Source organism: Littorina saxatilis, linkage group LG16, assembly GCF_037325665.1.
Source record: "Littorina saxatilis isolate snail1 linkage group LG16, US_GU_Lsax_2.0, whole genome shotgun sequence".
NCBI classification, from domain to species: Eukaryota; Metazoa; Mollusca; class Gastropoda; order Littorinimorpha; family Littorinidae; genus Littorina; species Littorina saxatilis.
In genome coordinates, this window is record NC_090260.1 from 7,412,672 (window position 1) to 7,436,372 (window position 23,701).

The 23,701-nt window shown below is 43.7% G+C and overlaps 1 protein-coding gene and 3 long non-coding RNA genes across 4 annotated transcripts; all 4 read right to left on the reverse strand.

Annotated features, from left to right (window-relative positions):
* Nucleotides 1-5,954: 5,954 nt before the first annotated feature.
* Nucleotides 5,955-9,624, reverse strand: LOC138950287 (uncharacterized). The gene is made up of 4 exons (XR_011450593.1): nucleotides 9,214-9,624; nucleotides 8,541-8,621; nucleotides 6,610-6,699; nucleotides 5,955-6,078 (listed from the first exon to the last, which is right to left on the reverse strand). It is a non-coding gene; the product is annotated as an uncharacterized lncRNA (long non-coding RNA).
* A 302-nt stretch (nucleotides 9,625-9,926) lies between these two features.
* On the reverse strand, nucleotides 9,927-14,800 carry LOC138949832 (uncharacterized). The gene is made up of 2 exons (XM_070321610.1): nucleotides 11,684-14,800; nucleotides 9,927-10,576 (listed from the first exon to the last, which is right to left on the reverse strand). Exons 1-2 carry the CDS (start codon nucleotides 14,750-14,752, stop codon nucleotides 10,151-10,153), a joined length of 3,495 nt encoding a protein of 1,164 aa, XP_070177711.1. The 5' UTR covers nucleotides 14,753-14,800; the 3' UTR covers nucleotides 9,927-10,150.
* On the reverse strand, nucleotides 10,837-11,632 carry LOC138950288 (uncharacterized). Its single transcript, XR_011450594.1, has 2 exons — nucleotides 11,043-11,632; nucleotides 10,837-10,873 (listed from the first exon to the last, which is right to left on the reverse strand). It is a non-coding gene; the product is annotated as an uncharacterized lncRNA (long non-coding RNA).
* A 3,161-nt stretch (nucleotides 14,801-17,961) lies between the features above and the next one.
* Nucleotides 17,962-18,597, reverse strand: LOC138950289 (uncharacterized). Its single transcript, XR_011450595.1, has 2 exons — nucleotides 18,168-18,597; nucleotides 17,962-17,998 (listed from the first exon to the last, which is right to left on the reverse strand). It is a non-coding gene; the product is annotated as an uncharacterized lncRNA (long non-coding RNA).
* Nucleotides 18,598-23,701: the final 5,104 nt, after the last annotated feature.

The following is a 23,701-nucleotide window of genomic DNA, read 5'->3' on the forward strand; positions in this document are numbered from 1 at the left end:
ACTACAGACTGTTACAGTTTTACATTAGACATGGATTAATTTTGAAGGCTGTTCATCGTATAATTTTATTTGATCAAGAACAGTTTATGAAACCTTACATCATGAAAAACACAGAACTGAGAACCAAAGCCGCTGATGCATCAGAGAAAGACTTTTTTAAACTGATGAACAACAGTTGCTTTGGTAAGACAATGGAAAACCCACACAAGAGAAAGGATGTTAGACTTGTTACAAGAGAAAATGAGGCCATCAAGCTGACATCCAAACCACAGTATCAAGACTTTAAATACTTTCATGAACAGCTGTATGGTATCTTAATGAAAAAACTTGTAGTCAAGCTTGACAAACCAGTATTCATAGGCTTTACTGTGCTAGAGTTGTCAAAACTGTTGATGCTTGAGTTTTTGTATGATTATTTGAAACCAAGATATCCCAAATCGAGAGTACTTTACACAGACACAGATTCATTCTTACTTGACATTCCAGCGGATGACATTTACAAAGATCTAGAAGCTGAAAGTCCTGCAGTAAAAGGAAAAGATTCTTTTTATGACACTTGCGACTACCCTAAAGAATCACCATTGCACTCAAATGTTAACAAGAAGGTTATTGGAAAGATGAAAGATGAAATGAATGGGAAGATAATTAAGGAGTATGTTGGATTGCGTGCAAAGATGTACAGTGTTGCAAGTGAGAAAGGGGTGGTTAAAAAAGCAAAGGGTGTAAGCAAACAGGTTGTAAAGTCGAGCATATCGCATGATAACTACAAGGAAGCACTGTTTCAGAAGCGAGTGTTTCACCATGACAACCCTAAGATCAGTTCCGCGCTTCATCAGATCAACACAACTATTGTAAACAAGAAATCTTTAGATGCTAATGACACAAAGCGCGTTTATTCATCACCAGAATATTCTTATGCAATTGGGCACTGGAGAATAAACGCGGCTCCAAATAGTCTGAGTGTGTAATAAGAATTTTTGTCAATCGGGAAAACCCGCTATGACAGCTTTGTTCTGACTGCAGCGGGGAAAAGGAAGTTGCTTGCGTTTGGGAAGTGTTTGTGAAAGGGGAGTACTAGGCTTTGTTGAGTTTCAAAGCAGCCACCAAGTACACTTGTCAAAGCTTGAATCAATAAACAAGTCATTTGCATAAAGTGCACTCGGCGGCCGCCTGAAAAGGCAGCCTTTAGAAGTTGTTTGACGGGTTGGAAGAAACATCAATAGCAGGCAATACAAAGACCTGGCGCTCCAGGCTGGAGCGCTCTGCTCAACCGTGACTGACTTCTCACAACTGAGTGTAGTGACGGGTTGGAAGAAACATCAATAGCAGGCAATACAAAGACCTGGGGTGGGTTGCATGAGACGACTTAAGCTAGCCGGAAATGAGCTTAAAGTTGAGATGGTTGACTTAGCGCCGAGAGCACAAAAACCGGGGTGCATGAGCGGACTTACGTTCGTTGAGCACAGCGTTTCCTGCTTAACTTTGAGCCTGCCCCCCTCCAGTCTCAAAGTCGGTCTCAGCGTAGACCGCCGACTCAAGCGGTGAGAACTCGCTTCCACAACGAGGTTTCAAAACAAAAATGGCTGACCGACTTGTTTTCCGATTAGTTTTGCGAAGGGCTTTGAGGAGGGAGCGAGTGTTTCGGGATCGACAGAACCCGTTTGACGTTTACGATGATGTGGATTTGTACTGCAGATTTCGTTTTCGGCGTCCAGACATCGTGGAATTGTGCAACATCATCAAAGATGACATCGATCATCCGCTAAACTGAAAGGGTGCCATGCCACCAATCATGCAACTGATGGTGGCACTTCGCTTTTATGCCACAGGGTGTTTTCAACAGGTTGTAGGTGACATCTTCGGTATTGACAAAACTACTGTGAGTAGAATCATTGAAAAAGTGTCGAGGGCCTTTTCAGTGAGGCTGAATGAATTTGTGCGGCTGCCGACACCACTGCAAGAGGCTGACCAAACGATCGCCAAATTCTATCAGAAGGCGGACTTCCCGAATGTTGTCGGTTGCATTGACTGCACACATGTGCAGATCCTTGCTCCCACAGAGAATGAGCATGTGTACGTCAACAGGAAAGGACGACATTCCATCAACGTCCAGCTTGTGTGTGACGCTGACCTCATCATTATTAACTGTGTCGTGAACTGGCCAGGGTCTGTTCATGACTCGCGCATTTTGAGGGAAAGCAACATTTTCCAATTGTTTGAGACCCTCCCAAGACCAATTCCTGGTATTCTGCTCGGAGACGCTGGTTATCCCCTGAAAGAATGGTTAATGACACCCTTCACAGACCCACAGACCAGGGAAAAGGAACGATTCAATGGTTCCCACTGTTCAACGAGGAGCACCATTGAAAGAACAAATGGTGTCCTCAAGAAACGATGGCACTGTTTGCATTCACAACTGCGGTACGTTTATACATAATGAAACATATCGCATAAATATATATATGTAATGTTATTTTTGTGCAGTGGCACTTCAAAAAGTTTAAAGACCATGTTGATTAACTAGTGGTTTGATGAAAAGAAAGTGTGGCTTATGTTAACTAACATACACCACGGTACAATCTCTAGTTTTACTTTTAGCATTATTACTATTAACGGTAAGCTGTAAACACAGTTTATTAGTTCCTTCAGATTAGAAAGAAAGAAACTTAGCGAAAATTAAATGTAAATGAACAGGCCCAGACTATTTTGTTAATGCCATACACTGATACAGATTCCATTTGTATAACCACTTTGTTTTAAATTTAATGTAAAATATTTGAAGTTAATCTCAGAGTTGGATTTGGATGTGCAGGAGCAGCGTTTCTTTTATTTACAAACTATAAGATATGTCTTTGTATCAAACTGTCTTGTAATTACAGGTACGACCCACCCCGAGCCTGTAGAATCATCATGGCCTGCATTGTTTTGCACAATGTTGCGATGACACTAGGCCTGCCAGACCCAGATGACTCGGACAATTCAGATCCTGAAGATGGCAGCGATGATGAGATTGAGAATGGAGACAGAAATGGTGCTGTATCTGGTCGTCTAGCAAGGGAGAGAATTGTCGCACGATATTTTCATAAGTGAGTCTTGTCTTCAGCTGATAGTTAGAATACTGCTCAACCCCATTTTGTTTCCCCATTGCACTGGAGATTTTTTTTCTTCAGGGGGAAGGGTGATATTTGATAGAAGTACTTTACATCTAATTTTACTGGATATGTGGCAACAGTATAACCCCTATTTTTGGAAATCGCACAAGTCTGAGTTCAAATCTTAAAACGGGAGGAAGTCTTAAATGGAGGTAAATTTATAGAGGTTATGTAAAAGAAATGTGAAGAACCACGGGTCTTATATTGGGGGGCTTTAAAAGGAGGGCTCCACTGTAGCTCACTGTGTCATGTCCTGTTAATAAAATTACTTTCATGATGTAAAGACAATGATTCTACTTGGTGTTAAGGTTTTTAGCTAGCTATAGCATGCAGATAATACACGGACCTATCTAAATAGGTATGTGTTCACATCTGCAGGGAAAACAACAAACACATCTCCAAACAAGATCCAATTTTCATATGAAGTAAAGAACATGCTCCAACAACAAACACAACAACACAGTTCAGATATATATTTTATGCCGTTTTCACGGTTGAGCCAACAAACAAAATACACTGTGTTTATCATGCATAAAACACACAACACCTGCCTGTTCCTTTATCATAATTGATGCCCTCATGCTGAAAAGCGGTGAATGACTAGCACATACTGATTGATATATATATAGGCCTACACAGGATCAGAAAATAGAGTTTTGAAGATGGCAAATGTTGTTTGAAAACAATCCTTCAATATATCAGTTACCCATTATTAACAAAAGTATCAAAAGACACTCAAAACAGCCATTTCTGTGCATGGCACAAGTGTCCCTGGCACCCGCCATAGATGACGCAGTAAATCAAACAAGCAGACTTGTAATTAATGCATTGCTATCCCTCTACTAAACAATAATTTCAAACAATAGTGGCAATAATTAAAAAACAAAAACATAATGAAAACCAGAAATGCACACAGACACTACCATAACTACTGACTGTTCCTTGGTGAGGAAAATGTACTAAAGCTCAAAAATGATAGCTTTCAAATCACACAATGAGGAAAATGTGCTGAAACAATACATTTGCCGGTCTGTCAAGTACAGTCAACCGAACCACAAACTTGACAAGGTGCTTTGTCATTTCAAATTTGGCCTTTCAGAGTTAGTGGTGAAAAAATATTATTTAAAGGCTGCCCGATTCGTAGCGTTCATTAATTAATTCGTATTGTTTACATGTGCCAATAATGTTATAAAACTGTACCTAAGGGGATATAATAACGATTGGCTGTAGCTTTCGAACACAGAAAATAATATTTCAGTATTGCAAAGTGGTTTTGTTTTCCGGAAATTGCGAAGTTAACAAGAATACAGAAAAGCGCGCTGTCCTGCTTAGCACAATACGCTACCGCGCTAATCTGTCGTGTCAATATCACTAAGTTTTGCACGTGGAAGCTGAGCGATTTCCTTCACGCGGGGATTGATGAAGCTGTACTGTCTGTGTTGACGGTCTAAAAATAGCCCAAGTCCTGGAGAACTGTTGCTAAACATAGCAATAAAGAATTAATTATTTCTCTTAATTGGTAAGGACTTCAAACCTAAAACTTTGCAGGAAGCTTAATTTATACATCCCCGCAACAATAGGAAAAGCCCTGTAAGTAATTAAAATTAAACTAATTAAATAGGACTATGTCAGCCTATAAAACCTTTGAGCAATAAACCTCAATTTACATTCCTCAGACAGGAGATAATATACATGCGAGACAATTAGAACTAAAACATTTTGCACAATAGCCCAATTTACATTTTTTTTTTCAATGCAGTGATGAGGCCAAGCAAGAGACAATCGCTAAAGACAGAAAAACAGTAGACAGGAAACTGAGACAAGAAAAAATATATATATATATATATAGACTAGAAAAAAAACAACTTGGCAACTGGTGGCAAATGACTAGAGTAGATAGAAAAAAAGAACTTGGCAACTGGTGGCAAATGACTAGAGTAGAATGCAACTATTGCAGCAATTCAGCAAAAGATTTTGTCTATTGTTTTAAGTATTTAACCAAACTGTACATCTTTGAATCCAAGCTAGACATGCCTTAAGGCAATGTGCGGCACTAAAATTAAACTTAGAGAATACATGGAAGAATCTAGTTTTCTTGGTAGTTAATTGAAGTGACTTATAAAAATGAATGAAAACACTGAATATTAATGGACACAGATTGCTGTTGGTATGAAAACAGCCGCCATATTGGATTTCTAGGAAATGGTTTTACAGTGACATACATCAGAAATGCATGATATTTGAGACAAAGGTACACATGCCAGTTTCCATAGCAACGACAGTCACTTCAATAACTACCCAGAAAACTAAGTTACTCCATGTATTTTCCGGGTTTCATTTTGGTCATTTTAGTGCCTCAAATTGCCTTAATCGCAAAAATTTGGAAGAAGAAAAACACCTAAAGTTCAAATTGAATCACTGGATTCATCATTGTCTCTTGAGAGGTCAACATCCAATTGAATGAAGTGTCCAACATGCTGATCTGGAGGGATCCGCAGTTCAAGTTCTAGCTTTTCAATTTCGTAATACAATTTAACTTGTTCTAGCTTCGCATTTGTCTGCTGCAATTTGCGAAGAGTCTGTTCTGTGTCATACAGTGCGGACTGTTTCTTAATTTTGTCCAGCTCAGCATCAACGAGTCCTACTGTTTTTCTGTCTTTAGCGATTTTGGTTGTTTCTTGCTTGGCCTCATCACTGAGTTGTCGTTTTCTTTTGTTTTTCAGTTGATCAAGGCGGTTGATCAGAGTTGCTGGGGCAGTTGCTGGGTTGTTTGTTGCTGTCGACCTGCCCGAGGGTCCTGCCGGTGCATTGGAAGGTCCTGCCGGTGGATTGGAAGGTCCTGCCGGTGCACTTGAGGGTCGCCCAGAGCGTCCGGCACTTGCCTGGGCAGCACCCCCCTTTTCCAAGGAGAAATGTCGGCACCTGCCTGAACAGAAAACCAAAATGCATATTGTCACTGACATTTAAACCTTTACTGCTGTGAAGATTAACTTGGAGTGGCCAAAAGCTAACTTACCACAAACAAAATGTAACAAAACTGTTACTCATGGTTCAATTAGAATGTTAACTTGTACATACCATATGCATGCCACACTAAAATCAGAATGCATCATTTTGCTCTCAGGCCCCACATCCGTGCATACCTTTTTAAATTTAACTCCTTGTTCTTGCCCCTGGCTGTACCCTATTGGATAGCTCTGGCATGTAGTAGCTCTTCTGGTTGAAGAATTTTTCATAAAAAGGACATTTGGACCTATCCATATTTTTCTATCCGTCCAGCTGAAGTGTTGTTGGACTGTTTCTCTGGACTCGGCACTGAATGTACAGAAACATTGCTTGTGGTGAGGGCTCAATACTTACGGACTACACCCCATATATTATGTTCAAAACAAAGAATACTGCCACATTTAAAACTGGGCAGAATTATGTGCAAATCAAGACACACTCTGCACTCTACCTTGGGAGGAGGATGAGGTGTTGATGTTGACCACTGCTCCTGTGTCCAGTCTTGGTTTCTTCACCTGATGTTTTTCTTTAGGTGTAGATGCTGTATTAACCAATCATAGACAGTATTAGTTCATATGTATGCATACTAGTCTAAGCTAAAATGTTGAAGGATATGTATGTGTTTACATGTAAAGTAAACTGCCTTGTAATTGTAAGTGTCCAGAATAAGTAAACGCCCACCCCCTACTTTGGACCAAACTGCGCATAGAGTGTAACGCCCGATTTACGCCTACTCCCAACATTTGGATAATTAATGTCAAAATGTGTTTTACTTTATTATTTTCATTTTATATACTCTCTCTTTATTGGATTATCTGGATAGCCCAGGGAAAAGAGATTGCTCATTTGGGATGGTTGAAAATGTTCACCTTACTTGAGAACATCTACCAGCTGGCTCGGATGATAAAAAATGACTGACTACATGTACAGTGCCTTTTCATTTTGTGTTCTTTATGATGTGTGTTAATTCACTCTCACGGTGGTTCTACAAGCTGGTTTTCAGTCATCCAAATACAAAATCATGTGCACACACACATATGATTATATGCACCAACATTGTGTGCGTATATTGTTTTATTACGTTTGTTTATTAAACAGGAAACACAGGAAAAAGAACCAAACTAAAAAGCAACCAAAACTTCAGCACTCTTACTTTGATTGGCACACACACTGCGTGCTTTCCTGACAGAGCTTTTTCTTGACAGATTCGAAGAAACAGTTTGCCTATATAAATGGTCTATTTTCTGTCAAATTCTAACCAACTAAACAGAGTCAACCATGAATAGTCAATCAATCAATCAATGACGCTTATATCGCGCATATTCCGTGGGTACAGTTCTAGGCGCTCTGCAGTGATGCCGTGTGAGATGAAATTTTATACGGCCAGTAGATTGCAGCCATTTCGGCGCATATTTACCTTTCACGGCCTATTATTCCAAGTCACACAGGTATAGGTAGACAATTATTAACTGTGCCTAAGCAATTTTGCCAGGAAAGACCCTTTTGTCAATCGTGGGATCTTTAACGTGCACACCCAATGTAGTGTACACGGGGGGAGGGTTCGGACACCGAAGAGAGTCTGCACACAAAGTTGACTCTGAAATAAATTTCCGCCGAACCTGGGATCGAACTCACGCTGACAGCGGCCAACTGAATACAAATCCAGCGCGCTACCGACTGAGCTACATCCCCGCCCGTTAACCTTATTAAAAGACTGTGTGGATTTCCTGCTGTACCGACACCGTCTTCAAGTGACAAAACTTTACTTTCCGTGATAGTGGAGGTTTCAGCGGCGACACGGTCATTGGAACTGTCATTTTCCAGAATGATGCTATTGCTAGCCGTGTTTTCCCATGTTCTTGGCCCTAATGTAGCACACGATGCCGTTGAAACGCCAAACATGTTCAGCTTTTGCTGTTCTTTGGCAGGCTTTTTAGTTTTTTTCCTGTGGCATACATTCAGTGCCGTGCGTTTCATCTCTAACCGAAAGCAAATTAAAGCTGACGCGAGCCTTGGTCAGTTGGAGTTGTCTCCCGTACTCCTAACTTTAGTGTGCTGTAGACGGATGTACGCAAACGGATCATACCGCAAACGGTTCGGAAAACGCAAGATCTGCACTGCACAACTTCAGTGCACCTGTACGCGAGAGCACTCGGTCGCTTTTTGAAGGAAAATATTTAAATAACGCGCTGTCCAAAGGAATGGAGTTCTTATCGGAAAATGACCGTGCTCAGTTAAAAACGATAGGACATCTGACCGCCATGCGGTTATGTGAATCGGACATTTGAGCCTTTTAATCGGTCTATGTCCGATGTCCGACATCCCTGTAATAGTTAGACAATTTAAGACGTTGAGCGTTGTAGTGAATCGAATGGTACCTACCAAGCAGAGATTACGACTCAACGACAGAACTTGCATTCTCATTTTCCTCGTCCACTGCTATGGGAATCACTTGCAGCAGAGCTGTCAACAATAAAAGTGAAAGTGAAAGCACAAGCGTTTGTAAAATAAAACATACATTAATTCACGTGTGGAACTTTTGTCAAATAAAATTGTTCAAAGAGATGCTTGAAGTGTTGTGTATATAAGAAAAAAAGGAACTAAGAGGGTGCTCTCTTTGCACGGTGAACATGGTTCGATGAATTATGTTCGTTAAAGACAGTACTAACAAACAGTACTGTTTAAATAAATTAAAAAAACATCAAGCGCGCCTGCAGTCTTTAACTTTTGCTACCACTATGTGTACAACTACAAGTGGAGGGATGCTCGTATCCCATCAACAACCCAAGCCAGATCTGAGATGGTGAGCCAAACTATTTTCACATGATGTGTACCTTTAAATAACATTAATTCATCCAAATATTCCCACTTTTCACAAAACCTTGGTTGTTGATTGCGGATTTATATGTGTATCTTAAGTGGAGGAAAGGATTTATCATGGTAAACCCTTGGCAGGTCAGTAATCCTGATCCACACTATTTGAATGAGAGGGACTGTCTCTGTAACTTAACAGGGTCATATGATATCACAAATATAAAAAAAAACCACAGCCTACCATCTGTATTGCTGACAATTCCATCCACTTGCTGATAAACAATTGTCAGCTCATCCAGCTCGCTATCTGCATCTGCAAGAAATCAGAGTTCATCACTTAATGGTGTAGTCACAAGATGTGTGTAATGAACTGAAAGTGAAATGAGGTATAATTCATAGGCAGTATTATACCTGCACAAGTAATTAAGGCAGAGGGGATTTAAGTGACACAAAGTGGGCGCATTCACTGTAGGCGTTTTTCCTGTATAAAGGGAATGAACAATCTCCCGCCAAGCTGTATACAGGTAACATGCACCTAATTTGGTCGACATACACCTCTGTGTAATTAAGAAGTTTCCCCTCCTAAGACCAAAAATAAGAACTGAAATGAACAAATAAAACAAAAATTACACCACAGATTACAGTTACATACCATCAGTTATTACTTTACCGCAGTACATGTAGTATGTAGGCTGATCACTACTGATCTGTAAAACATCTTGACATGCAAACGTGTTGGAACACAACAATAACAAAGCACAGGCAGTCCATCCCTGAACAATAATGTCATTACCAAAATAAACTTTTTTGTCTTCCGCAGTTGTTAGTGTTACCTTCGTTATCCCAGGGATTATGTTGATCCAAAGAATCTTCTGCGAGTTCCTCTATGTGAGGTACCACACCGGATTCTCCACCACCTGTGTTGTGAACAATGAACAACAAACAACCAATATTAAAAAAAATGGAATAATAACGGTAAGTGTAAGGTACAGCAGAGCACTGGCAACATAACCAATCAAAATAACACTAATTGCACTATTAGATTTTAACCTAGCAGTCATGCTAAATTTCTAACAGTGTTCACTTTTCAGCAACGTGCGACTGCCCTTGCATACGACTAAAACTGCAAAACCTAGGCAAATATCAGAAATGAACAAAGGGACGATAATGTTGAAAAGTCACTCACCGTTCGGGTCAATTCCGGTCACCACCTCGTTGTCGACTCCAACAATGTTGAGGACAACATCCACCCACCATTCGGTCGGTGTCATTGGTCCTCCGCCAGTAGGCACTTTTTTTAGTTCATTTTTCGCCTGAATGGCCCTTGACCGAATGTTGGACCACTTCTTTTTTACTTGCGAAGTTGTCCTCCTTGCCGCTTCGCCTCGAGCATTGATAGCGCCTGTAATCTCTTTCCACAGTGCGTCCTTCTTCTTTGAGGTCCAAGAGTTGGTGAACGAAGCAAACATGTAATCTTTGTGCATGTCCACCTGGTCGAGCAAAGTGCGAATTTCGCAGTCGCGCCAGTTCACAGACCGCTCCTTCTTGTCCATTTCTTGTTTTGTGGAAGCAGCCATGATTGTTCCTTTCTCCCGCGTATTGGGCTAAAAAGATTTTTCATTGGCTGACAGAGACCGCAATTATTGTGACGTCAGGGAATTCCTCTCTAGGGCCAAAAATAGATCGAAACCACAGACTTGACACCATTCTCAGTTGAGTCGGCGCCAGACAGCCCATGCACCCCGACTTCGTTTCGTGCTTTGCGGATTCTTAACTGAGCAAGCTTTAGAGTTAAGTCGAACCGTTTGAGCTTGGAATTTGAGTTTGTCACTGCCTCTCGTCAAATGATTCAAAACAACGCTGGGACTGGTGTACTTTTATTTGTCAATAGCACCGTAAAACTGCAAGAGAATAAAAAGGTCATCAATACAAGACCCATGTTCACCAATGATAAAAGTTAGAGGAACAAGAAGCATGGTCACAAATCTTCCGACAAGACAATCATTTATAATGCTAAAACCATGAGAAAATAAAAGAAACATCGAAGCGCTATTACATAATTACTCATACCTCGTTGTCCAAGGAATCTAGAGGCAGAGAGAGTTCCATGAGTTCAGTGGCTTTCAGTGGGAGCGACCCAGTGTCGCTTTCATGAGGTTCTCTTGAGCGAAAGAACCCAAAATGGCTTACATTTACCGCTCAGCCGGAAAACCGCGCATGAATACAGAAAACTGTTACTTGAAACAATCCACCGAAAAACCATCGAAAAATCCCGAACCACAGCTACTCATCCATCAAAGGGCAGGTACACACATCAGTAAAAAATGTCCATAAAAGGTGGCAAATTAAGAGAAAGAACCCGGAAAGATGGAACTATATCGCGTTATAACTTAGGAGTAAACAAGGGTTTCCCGAAAGTGGTCAAGGGGAAAGAATCCATGCAAAGTTATAAAAAGTTAGTTACACTTAAGGGGTCGCTTCCCTTTAACTGCATGGCAGTTACACTCCCACCTGAATCATCTACTTTAACTTTAAGATGATTTAAAAGTCCAGGAATATCAAACAGGTAATAAAAGTTCGAGTTAGAACTATCGCTAGAGAACTTAAAAAAGGCTATTCACGTTCACTGGGTTAACTACTGAATGTTCAAGCAAAAAAGCTGTCCGTAGAAAGCTCAAAAAGGATATACAAGTCCAGCGGTTTGGCTAATCATTGTTCGAAATGTTCTTTGGGAGAAGAACAATAAGTTTGTGAACTGGTCTTTCCAGGTAGGACCTCTGGCGCAGAGGTTTTCCATGTTTATCAAGTTCAGAGGTTGCCATGAGTAGTTTCACCCTTCTGACACGTCCGTCATCGCCGGGAAAGGTTTTCACAACCCTGGCTGTTTTCCAGTCTGTCCTGCAGATCCCATCTTCTTGGAGTAGGACAATGTCACCTTCCCGGATGTTGTCCTGCGTTTGTTGCCAGATGCTTCTGGTTTGCAGAGTTTGCAGGTATTCCTTCTTCCATCTGGTCCAGAAAGTGTCTGCAAGGTACTGCACTCGCCGCCATCGCTTCTTCAGGTACAGGTCTTCCTTCTCGAAGACTCCAGGAGGAGGAGGCATGACAATGCCAGGCTTCATGGTTAGGACATGGTTAGGCGTCAAGGGCAGTGGGCCGTCTGCTCTTTCAAGGTTTTCCACAGTCAATGGTCTGCTATTGACGATAGCCATCGCCTCGTACATCAGTGTTCTTAGGCAGGATGTGTCGAGTCTAGCAGCACAGTTGTCCAGAATGCCTGTAAGGACGTTGCGGATGTTGCGTATCTGTCTCTCCCAAATTCCACCCATGTGGCTGGATGATGGGGGGTTGAACTTGAATTCGCAGTCCAGCTCAAGCAATCGAAGTGCGACTGTTTTGTGGTCCAGCTTCTTCAGTTCTTCTTTTAGCTCATGTTTCGCCCCAATGAAGTTTGAGCCTTGGTCACAGCGTATCATTCGGACCTTGCCTCTGAGAGCGATGAAACATCTGAGGCCATTCAGAAATGCATCGGTTGTCATGTCATCGAGTACCTCAATGTGTACTGCTCTCATGGCCAAACATGTGATCAAAAGTCCGTATCGCTTGACTTCCTTACGGCCTTCCTTCACAGTGAAGGGTCCAAAACAGTCTATTCCACAGTAGGTGAATGGCGGAGATGGCTCTACTCTTTCCTTTGGGAGGTCAGCCATCTTTTGGCCTTTCGCCTTTCCACGATGTCTGATGCAGGCTGTGCACTTGTTGATAAGTGACGAGACAACTCTTCTGCATCCCAGGATCCAATATCCGGCAGAGCGGATTGCGTTTATTGTCAGGCTCCGACCTTGGTGGGCTGTCTTTTCATGTTGATGTGCAGTGATGAGGTGAGACACGTGGCTGTTTTTCGGCAGGATCAAGGGGTGTTTTACGCCATAGAGTTCTGAAGTCTTCTTGATTCTGCCTCCAACTCGCAGCAGGCCGTCTTCGTCAAGAGATGGGTCAAGCTGGCTGAGCGGGCTCGACTTCGACTTCAGATCACTGACGTCAAAGCTCTCTCTTTGGATACATTTGACAATGTTCTGTTCAGCTCTCTTCTTGGCTTCGACATCCGAGATCTCCTTTCCCCGTTTGCGTGCACAGCACATGACGATTCTGGCAACAGCTGTGACTGCGCGTCTGAGGCTGGAGAATCTCCTGATTCTCTCTTCAAAGGTAGTGAACTTTGCCCCTTGTGTAGTGTGGACTGTTGCGCTCTTGATTTCTTTGTCCTGAGGGTCCACTTCAATGTCTGCGTCATTCATTGTGATTTCCCTTTGCCAGAGAAAATCTGGTCCTTTTAGCCAGTTTGATGTGGACAACTCATCCACTGACAATCCACGAGAGGCATGGTCTGCTGGATTCTCTGATGTTGCAATGTAGTGCCACTGGTCAGGATTGGACCTTTGGCAAATCTGTTCCACTCTGTTCGCGACATACATGTGGAATCTTGTTGTCTTGTTTTTGATGTATCCCAAAACCACCTTTGAATCAGTCCAGAAGAAGTTAGTGATGTTTGGGTAGTCAAGTTCAGCATCCAGAAAAGCTGCCGTCTTCGCTGATAGTACAGCTGCCTGAAGTTCCAATCTTGGAACTGTTGTTGCCTTCAGTGGAGCTACTCGGGCCTTTGCCATGACAAGAGTGCAGTGTGCTTGGCCGTCGTCACTTCTCAGGCGCAAGTATGAGCACTGCCCGTAACCTTGCAGCGAGGCATCGGAGAAGTGGTGAAGTTCAACTCCGACTGGCGAGCTGATGTTCCCCAGGTAACATCTTGGGACTTTGAAGTCTGTGAGCTTTTGCAGGTCACTCATCCATTTCTCCCATTGTGGGCGGAGGTCTTCAGGGATAGGGTGGTCCCAACCAGCTCCGCCTCCACACATTTCTTGGAGAATCATCCTTCCCACTAGGACTACAGGTGCAATGAGGCCCAAGGGGTCGTAGATTGATGCTACAGTGGCCAAAATTCCACGTCGTGTCAGTGGGTTGTCTTTTGGGTTCAGCTTGAAGCAGAAGCTGTCTGATTCCATACACCACTGCAGCCCCAGGACGCTCTCAAGTGCGGTGGTACCAAGGTCCGTGTTTTTGTTGGCTTGAGCAGCACCCCCGCGCTCAGACTCTGGAACGCTGTTCACGACCTCATTGCTGTTTGAAACAATCTTGTGTAGCCTCAGACCGCCTTTTGAACAGATGAGCCTGGCCTTTTCGAGCAGATCAATGGCTGCTTCAGCTGTGGACTCTCCCTTCAGGCCATCGTCCACGTAGAAATCGTTCATGAGAAAATTTGCAGCCCTTTCTCCCAGGTGTTCGTGGTCTTTGGCAAGTCGCTTCAGTGCGAAATTGGCGCATCCAGGTGAGGACGATGCACCAAACAAGTGGACTTTCATGCGATAATCGACTGGAGCCTTGGAGAGGTCTCCATCCTCCCACCACAGAAACCGTAGATAGTCTTGGTGTCGTCTTTCCACCCGGAACTGGTGGTACATTTTCTCCACATCGCATGTGAAGGCGATGGGGCCTTGTCTGAATCTGCAAAGGACTCCCACCAGTGAGTTGACGAGGTCAGGGCCCTGAAGCAGATGATCGTTGATACAAGTCCCTTGGTATCGAGCGCTGCAGTCGAAGACTACTCTGACCTTTTCTGGCTTTTTGGGGTGGTATACTCCATGATGGGGGATATACCACTGAGTGTCGTTCATTTCATCACTTGGGACCTTCTCCGCATCCCCTCTGTCAATGATTTCCTTCATAAAGGCTGTGTAGTGTTGTAGGTACTGAGGTTTTCTTTCAAACTGCCGTTTTAGAGCCATGACTCGATGATAGGCTGCTTGTCGATTGTTGGGCAGCTTTGGCTCGCCATTTCTGAAGGGAAGTGGCATTTCATAATGTCCATCCTCTGTTTGATGAATGCCTTCTTCAAGTGTCTTCAGAAATTGTTTGTCTTCTTGGGACATCGTTTGGTCAGGTGGGCTCAGTTCCTGGAAGTCTTGCTCCATAATTTTCACGAGATCTGCCGTCGTGACCTCTTTAATGTGAGTCTTCTGCACATAGGTCACTGATCTCTCTGGGTGGTAAGCTGAGTGAGCAACTTCCCCTGTGATCACTCTATGTGAGGTTCCGATAGCATCGAAGCTTTCTGTGATGCCGCCGACGATGCTCCAACCAAGCTCTGTCTCAACTGCATATGGCTGATCATCGTCTCCAGTGACACAGTTCAATGGTGCCAGTGCTCTCGGGCAGTTATATCCAATCAACAGCCCAACGGCGCAGTCTTGTTTGGGAACCAAGACGTTCTCCAATCTGCTCAAATGTGGCCATCTGCCTGCCGTTTCTGGTGATGGAATGTGCTCATCGTCAAGCGGGATGTGATCTCTTGAGTAGGTGACAGGCAGGTGTATCGTCTTCTCCGAGTTGAAGCCTCTGACCCTCAAGTTTGAGTACTTCTGACATGCCACTGTGACGCTAGTGTCTGTCATCGTTGTCAGCTTCAAAGCAGCTGGTGTGGAGGAAGCCTGCAAGTCCCTTGCCACGGACTCCAGAACAAATGTAGAATCAGACATCGTATCTAGGAGTGCGTAGACCAGTATCTCCTGGTGTGGGTTTTCGTCTGTCGACAGAAACACTGGGACGGCCATTGACGTCAAGCTGCTCTCTGTATTTGAGAGAACCTTCCTGCATGATCCATTCTTTAGATCAGTTTGTTGAGTATCCTTCTGATCATCCCTTTTCATTTCCTTTGGAGGACGCTGGTGATTTGACGACCAGTTGTCGTCATGAAGGCTCGTAGGATGTTTCTTGCTGCACTTCTTGCAGTCACACCGTTTCGTGCAGTCCTTTGACGTGTGCCCTGGTCTTAGGCACCCAAAGCACAGGCCTTCCTTTCTGACGAAATCCTTTCTTTCTGACATCTGCTTTCTCATAAAGTCTCTGCACTCATTCATTGAGTGATGTTGCCTTTTACAAAACAGGCAACTTGTCGAGGATGCAGACGTCTGGGTGTTCTCATTGTGGTTGTTGGAAACCATGTTGCCGTTCGTATTCAAGACTGTCTTCGGAGGCCGAGGTTGTTCATGATGCCTTTGGCTTTGTGGCCTTGGACCCGCTGGTAGAGGCTCAGCGGAGAGGACTGGGTCATTCACAATCTCAGATTCTTCGACAACAAATTGCGTGAATTCCTGGAACGTCGGGTATCTGGCCTTGTCTCGCTTGGTTGTTGCCGTTGTCCGATTCCATCTGTGGGCTATCCAATCTGGAAGCTTGGCTGTGATCTTTCTGATCTCACGCACGTCGTCGAGAATTTTCAGGTCAAGTACTTCGGCAGCTGCAGCTTGACACTGGAGAAGGAAGTCAGACAAGTTGCGAAGGCCCGCTTTATCCTTGTTAGCCACCTTAGGCCAGGCGTCCAGTTTAGTGCGGAAAGCTTCAGAAACGGCAAAGGGGTTGCCAAACCTCTTTTCCAGAATATCCCGTGCTTGCCTGTATGCATCGTCACTTCTGAGCATGAAAAAGCCACTGACGGCCTCCCTGGCCGGCCCACCTAGGTAGCGTTTCAAGTAGTGGATTTTGTCTGACGGTGCGATACCTCTATTCTCAATCAGTGAGGTGAATGAGAAAATCCAGTCAGGATAGTGAAGTGGATCGCCAGTGAAGATGGGTGGCTCTGGAATAGGCAATCGACTTGTGGTTATTGCCCTTGCTAGCGCATCTGCAAATTGTTCGGTAGTTTGGCTCCAAGGAGTAAACACTGGAGCATCGTAGTTCAGGTTTGTTCTTTGTGCGTGAGTATCAGACTGATGCAAGGCCTGAGCTTCATGACGCAGGTTCGTTCCTTGTGAGCGATCACCAATCTGACGCAAAGCCTGAGCGTCGTGGCGCAGGTTTGTCTTTTGCGATCGGCCATCAAACTGATGCAAATCCTGAGTGTCATGGCGCAGGTTTGTCTTTTGAGCACAATCATAAGTCTGATGAGAGGCCTGTCTATGCGGCATGATGTTGTTCCAATCATCAATTTGATGCAAGGCCCGTCTGTGTGGCATAATGTCTTGTCTCTGTGGTGCAGTGTGGCTCCCTTGGCTTGATTGTGAACCACTGTTAGGCTCGTCAAGCACTTTCAGTCTTGCTTCCTCCATTTTCAACTGAGCCACAATTTTTTCTTCTTCTATTTCTCTTTTCATCTTTGCCATCGTTCTTTCTGTTTTCATTCTGCGTAGATTTTCTTCAAATTCAAGCTGTTCCAATTTTTCTTGTCTTTCTTTCTCAAGACGCTGTGACTGTAGCTTGGCTTGTAGAGCGGCAGCTTCAGCTGCGGCCAGAAGTCTCTGTGATGAAGTAGAAGAGGCCTTAGATCGCTTTGACGCATGAGAAACTACTGAGCGTACAGGATTATTCATGTGCTTTGTTGCAGTAACAATCTTGTTCATGGTTGAGACTGCCATATTTGCCACGTCGTTGAGCAAACCATCAGTGCTTTCTTCACCATCATCCAATTCATTTATCTTCTCAGCAGTTTCTCTCAGTAGGCTGATTCGGGATGTAATCGCTTGGCGCCTTGAAATCATATCTTCACAGTCCACAGTGCTCTGTTGTAGCAGACTGTCAGTGTCAGTAAGAAAGTCCAGCAACCCACAATGTTCAGAGTGAAAGGCTTGTAAAAGTAGTTCTTTCTTGTAGCTTCTGCCCTTTTCTGTCAGTTTTTGTTCCCTTGCAGAACGTCTGACGCTTTCTGAGTTCTCTTGTCCTTCGTTCATTTCAAGAGGGTTCAGATTTTCCTTTTCCATAATTTTGCCAGTCGATGTCTTCCAAGTTCTGGCCGGTTGTTGACCTATGTCGAAGGTCAATGGTTGAAAGGTCGCCTTTCTCTTCAGGCGCGTTTTCCTTTACTCTGGTAGCGAGTTCGTTTTACTCTGGGAACGAGTTTTACTGTCACTGCCTCTCGTCAAATGATTCAAAACAACGCTGGGACTGGTGTACTTTTATTTGTCAATAGCACCGTAAAACTGCAAGAGAATAAAAAGGTCATCAATACAAGACCCATGTTCACCAATGATAAAAGTTAGAGGAACAAGAAGCATGGTCACAAATCTTCCGACAAGACAATCATTTATAATGCTAAAACCATGAGAAAATAAAAGAAACATCGAAGCGCTATTACATAATTACTCATACCTCGTTGTCCAAGGAATCTAGAGGCAGAGAGAGTTCCATGAGTTCAGTGGCTTTCAGTGGGAGCGACCCAGTGTCGCTTTCATGAGGTTCTCTTGAGCGAAAGAACCCAAAATGGCTTACATTTACCGCTCAGCCGGAAAACCGCGCATGAATACAGAAAACTGTTACTTGAAACAATCCACCGAAAAACCATCGAAAAATCCCGAACCACAGCTACTCATCCATCAAAGGGCAGGTACACACATCAGTAAAAAATGTCCATAAAAGGTGGCAAATTAAGAGAAGGAACCCGGAAAGATGGAACTATATCGCGTTATAACTTAGGAGTAAACAAGGGTTTCCCGAAAGTGGTCAAGGGGAAAGAATCCATGCAAAGTTATAAAAAGTTAGTTACACTTAAGGGGTCGCTTCCCTTTAACTGCATGGCAGTTACAGAGTTCTCTCATGCAACCCACCCCAGGCGCTCCAGGCTGGAGCGCTCTACTCAACCGTGACTGACTTCTCACAACTGAGTGTTTTCTACCTGAGAGGATCGTGTTTGGAGTTGTAGTGGTTCTTGCATGGGAGAAGTCCAATATTTTCTGATCTCCTCATTACTTTCAAACATTGTCTTCAAATCTTTTCTCAGAGAGTAGATTTCAATGAAAGACAGACCAACTGTAGAAAACCTGCTAAAGTATGGTTTCAGCAAACGAGCAATCTCTCTCAGTTTGCGTGAATAAGCTGGTGAGATGCCAATGTTTGCCTGCAACCACTCTTCCCACTTGTTTTTGTGAATTCCTCGTTCCTTTTCTTCCTGAAAGAATTTGAAAGATGCATCCAGAAGAGAACCATACTGAAGGTTAAAACACATACTGGTGGCCTCCTGTCTTTGAATCTGCCTGTATCCTTCCTTCAGCTTTTCAATAGCAGCATCTGATGACCCTATTTTCTCTGAGGAAAAAAAGAAAACTTCTTTCCTAACTGTCTTACTCACATCAACCTCTTTTGACTGCAAGTATTGATGGAGTTCTTCTGGTGACATAACCTTTCGTTTTTTCACCTGCTCCCCATACAGAGATGTCAGTTTTCTTTTTGGTTGGGAGAGAAATCTAGGTAGTTTCCTACTTTCTGATGGCCCTTCTCTTTTCATTCTATTCAATACATCAACATAATTATTATGATGAAATATATGCTCCTCAATGATACCAAGTTGTTCTACACTCCATCTGCTTTGTTGATCCATATCTTGAGGAAGAAGTTCTCTCTCTAATTCTTCAGAAATGCTATCTTGAGACATAAATATTTAGCAAATATAGTGACAGTAAAAACACTTCTCTCACAGAAAACACAACTGCGCGGTTGGCGACTCCGGAATGAAATGACAAAATCACCAGGCTATGTTACTATCAACACCAAGTGGTGGGCGGACGTGACGTAACTGTTGCTATCACATAATTTAATCTTGTCTTGCCATTGGAGGAATATAGAAGACTAGCTTGCAGGCCTCGCAAAACACACGCTGGCTCAGTGTTTGTCTTTACCAGATCAATACGGTAGTGTTGCCGACGACGGGCAGATTGGATTAATATTTCAATGGAAACTAAATTTAGCGTTGTATGAGAGAAAGGGAGAATGTACGTTCTGGGTTACTGATTCCGACAGACCCGGGATTGGTTCAAAACAACCTTACTTTACTGTATTTTTTTTGTATGGATTTATGCAGTATTTTTCTGATTTTGTCGCATGTTTCATTTTAGTAAAAGTTTAGTCCAGAAGCCTATTTTGCGTTAATATTTAGGGTCTGTCGGAATCGGTGAGCCAGAACGTACATTCTCCCTTTCTCTAGAAGAGTAGGTACACAAAGTACTTCCACTGTTTATCACTGTGTCGAATGATTTATGTGTTATTTTGTGTCACGTGTGCAGAGTGGTGGGGGGCGGGGAGGAAGAAGAGGAAATGCACGAGTTACCCCCGCTGTGCTGTGTTGTGTGATGTGTGCAGTGTAGGGGGGGGGGGGAGGAAGAAGAGGAAATACACAAGTTACCCCCGCTGTGCTGTGTTGTGTGATGTGTGCAGTGTAGGGGGGGGGGGGGGGGGGAGGAAGAGGAGGTACCCAAGCTACTCCAATTAAATGTTGATCCCCGTGTCGTATGATTGATGTGTTGTGTTGTGTGATGTTTGCATAGTGGGGAGGAAGGGGGAGAAGGATGTCGCATGTTTGATGTATTGTGTTGTAAGAAGTGTGCATAGTTTTGGAGGGGGGGAGGGGGGGGGGAGAGAAAAGGAGATTCACAAGTTACCCCGGCTTGGGTGGAGGGGCGAGGGACGATTGGTGTGTACGTGACTGTCTTTTTGGCGAAATGTTAATCACTGAGGGAGGGGGAGGGGGGTAGGAGGAAGAGAAGTACACAAGTTACCCCCCCCCCCCCCCTGTTCACCGCTGTATTGTATGGTTCATGTGTTGTGTTGTGTGATGTGTGCAGAGTGGGGGGGGGGGGGGAGGGGGGGAGAAGGATGTCGCATGTTTGATGTATTGTACGTGTTGTAAGAAGTGTGCATAGTTTTGGAGAGGGGGGGGGGGGGGGGGGCGAGGGCGAGAAAAAAAAGAAGGTAGGCTACACAAGTTACCTCCACTGTTTATCACTGTGTCGTATTATTGGCGTGTTTTGTTGTGTGATGTGTGCAGAGTGAGGGGGGGTGGGGGGCGGTGTGTGTGAGTGAAGAAGAGGAGGTACACAAGTTACCCTTGCTGTTCATCACTGTGTCGTATGATTGATGTCTTGTGTTGTGTTGCGTGCAATGTGTGGGGGGGGGGGGGGGGAAGAAGAGGAGGCATACAGGCACGTTACCCCCACAGTTTATTACTGTGTTGTATGATTGATGTCTTGTGTTGTGTGATGTGTGCAGAGGGGGGGAGGGGAAAGAAAAGGAGATTGACAAGATATCCCGGCTCGGGGGAGGGTATAAGGACAGGTAGGAGGTTGACGGGAGGGTTGACTGATGTGTACGGGACTGTCTTTTTGGCAAAATGTTAATTACTCTGTCAATATGTCTGTGTGCAGAGTGGAGGGAGGGGGGGATGAAAAGGAGGTTCACAAGTTACCCCCACTGTTCATCACGGTGTTGTATGATTGATGTGTTGTGTTGTGTGATGGGTGCAGAGAGGGGGGGGGGGGGGGGGGGGATTGGAGAAAAAAAGGAGATTCACAGGCTGGGGTGGGGGGTAGGGACAGGGTGTACTTGCTGCAAGGTCAAGGTCAGGTTCGCTGCTTTTTGTTATCACGCGATCTGACTCAAATAGAAAGGCTTGACGTCCACGAAAAGAGCGAGAAGAAAGCGTGCAGATGGTCACGTGACACTTGCAGGAACACTGAGCACAACAAGTTAAGGATTTTTTTCAGATGTTAAACAGCAGTTTTGGGGTCAGTCATACGTGTATTTGAAGATCAGTCTTTCTTTTGCTCAAAAATGTGCTTCTTGGATCTGGTTTTTGACGGCATGATTCACTTTCAACCGTCGATCCACCCGATCCGAACAAAGATTAACACCTACTTGAGCTGATGGGGTCTATATGTCGACCAAAAGAGTGGGATTCCCTGTAGGTGGAGTTGGAGGGGGATCCCACAGGGTGAATAAAACTTGCAAACCATACTCGAATTTCTAAGAAATATCAAAAAAAGATTGAAAAACATCAAATTCTACCGATGTCGCCAAGCATCACGTGACTTTCAGCGATATCAGCGACACGCTACAGGAACTAAATCCTGTGGTATTCCCTGTATACAGGGAATCCCCCTCCAGGAACTCCACCTACAGGGAATCCCACTCTTTTGGTCGACATAGACCCCATCAGCCCTACTTGAAAAGCACTGCTACATGCCGCTAGGAACACAGAGACAGACAGGCCGCCATATGACGTCACAACACCTGCACGCTCCCCGACGACCCGTCTCTTCCCAGGAGAGCGGCTCAGTTAAGTTGAAAGGCTCAAAGACTAGTCAGCACATGGACACAGACGGCTAAGCGCGCTTAGGATCTACCGGTGACTGGACATGTGCATCTCAAAATTTACCTTAAAACAGATAACATGCATTACACAAAACATAAAGCGACCGGCAACATGAACTACTAACACCAGACTGGACAATAACACAAACTGTAGGCCTATAGGCCTACTCTATGATTGGTGACTGGTCGCCCTGTCACATCTGTAAGAAGGACCACACGTCACACTGACTACACACAGTGTTATTATTGTCCCCAGCTGAACAGCGTGTTGATGTGTCGTATCTGTGTGAAGAACCACGCGTCACACACACTATTATTCCTGTCTGTGTGTGTGTGTGTGTGTGTGTGTGTGGTGTGAAGGCATACGTTGGTGTGTGTGTCCAACAATAATCACACACGTTAGTATATGTATGCGTCTGTGTATGAGTATGTATGTGTGTGTGCATATGCAGGTTTCCCAATTGCTTCGTTTCCGGCCGATTTATGTGGAGCACGTGATGCGCACAAAAAATATTGGCGGTCTAGAAGTGTCGTCTGCGCAATGATCGCGGCGGCTTTCTTGACCGCCAAGGACGACCACGCACGTTGTGAGACGTCATTCGTTAGACCTCAATATACGAATATATGTACATTTATGTGTGTATGAGTGCGTACGTGTTTGTGCGTCTGTGTTTTTACTTTGTGAATGTGTTTGTGTGACTGTGTTTGATGCTGTCCTGTGATAAATATTGTTCAATGACATATCTAGTCCTGTGATAATGATAGTTTTTAGCGTTAAACTTTTAGCTAAAGCTGACGGCAATTAACCTATTTGGAATCATGTTACTATCCCTGTTAGTGTACATATGCGTGCGCGAGTGTAGTATGCTTCGTATGGTATTTTTATCTGTTGTCTTATTATTTGTTTTGTCTTTTAATGTGCACCACACTGAAATTTCTCTGTATGAGATAATAAAGTATTCGTATTCGTTTGTGTGTGTGCGTGCGTGCTTGTGTGGGTGTGCATGTTTACGTATCAGTGTGTGTTTATGCAAATGTGTGTGCATCAGTGTGCATGCATGCATTTGTGTGTCTGGGCGAGTGTGTGCATGCGTGTGTTCAGAGTTCAACTTTTTGTTTTGACTGTCTGAACAATGTCAATAACAAATCAATGTCGCAATGTAGGTATTGTATTCACGTCACTGCACAATGTCAATAACAAATCAATGTCGCAATGTAGGTATTGTATTCACGTCACTGCACAATGTCAATAACAAATCAATGTCGCAATGTAGGTATTGTATTCACGTCACTGCACAATGTCAATAACAAATCAATGTCGCAATGTAGGTATTGTATTCACGTCACTGAACAATGTCAATAACAAATCAATGTCGCAATGTAGGGATTGTATTCACGTCACTGCACAATGTCAATAACAAATCAATGTCGCAATGTAGGGATTGTATTCACGTCACTGAACAATGTCAATAACAAATCAATGTCTCAATGTAGGTATTGTATTCACGTCACTGAACAATGTCAATAACAAATCAATGTCGCAA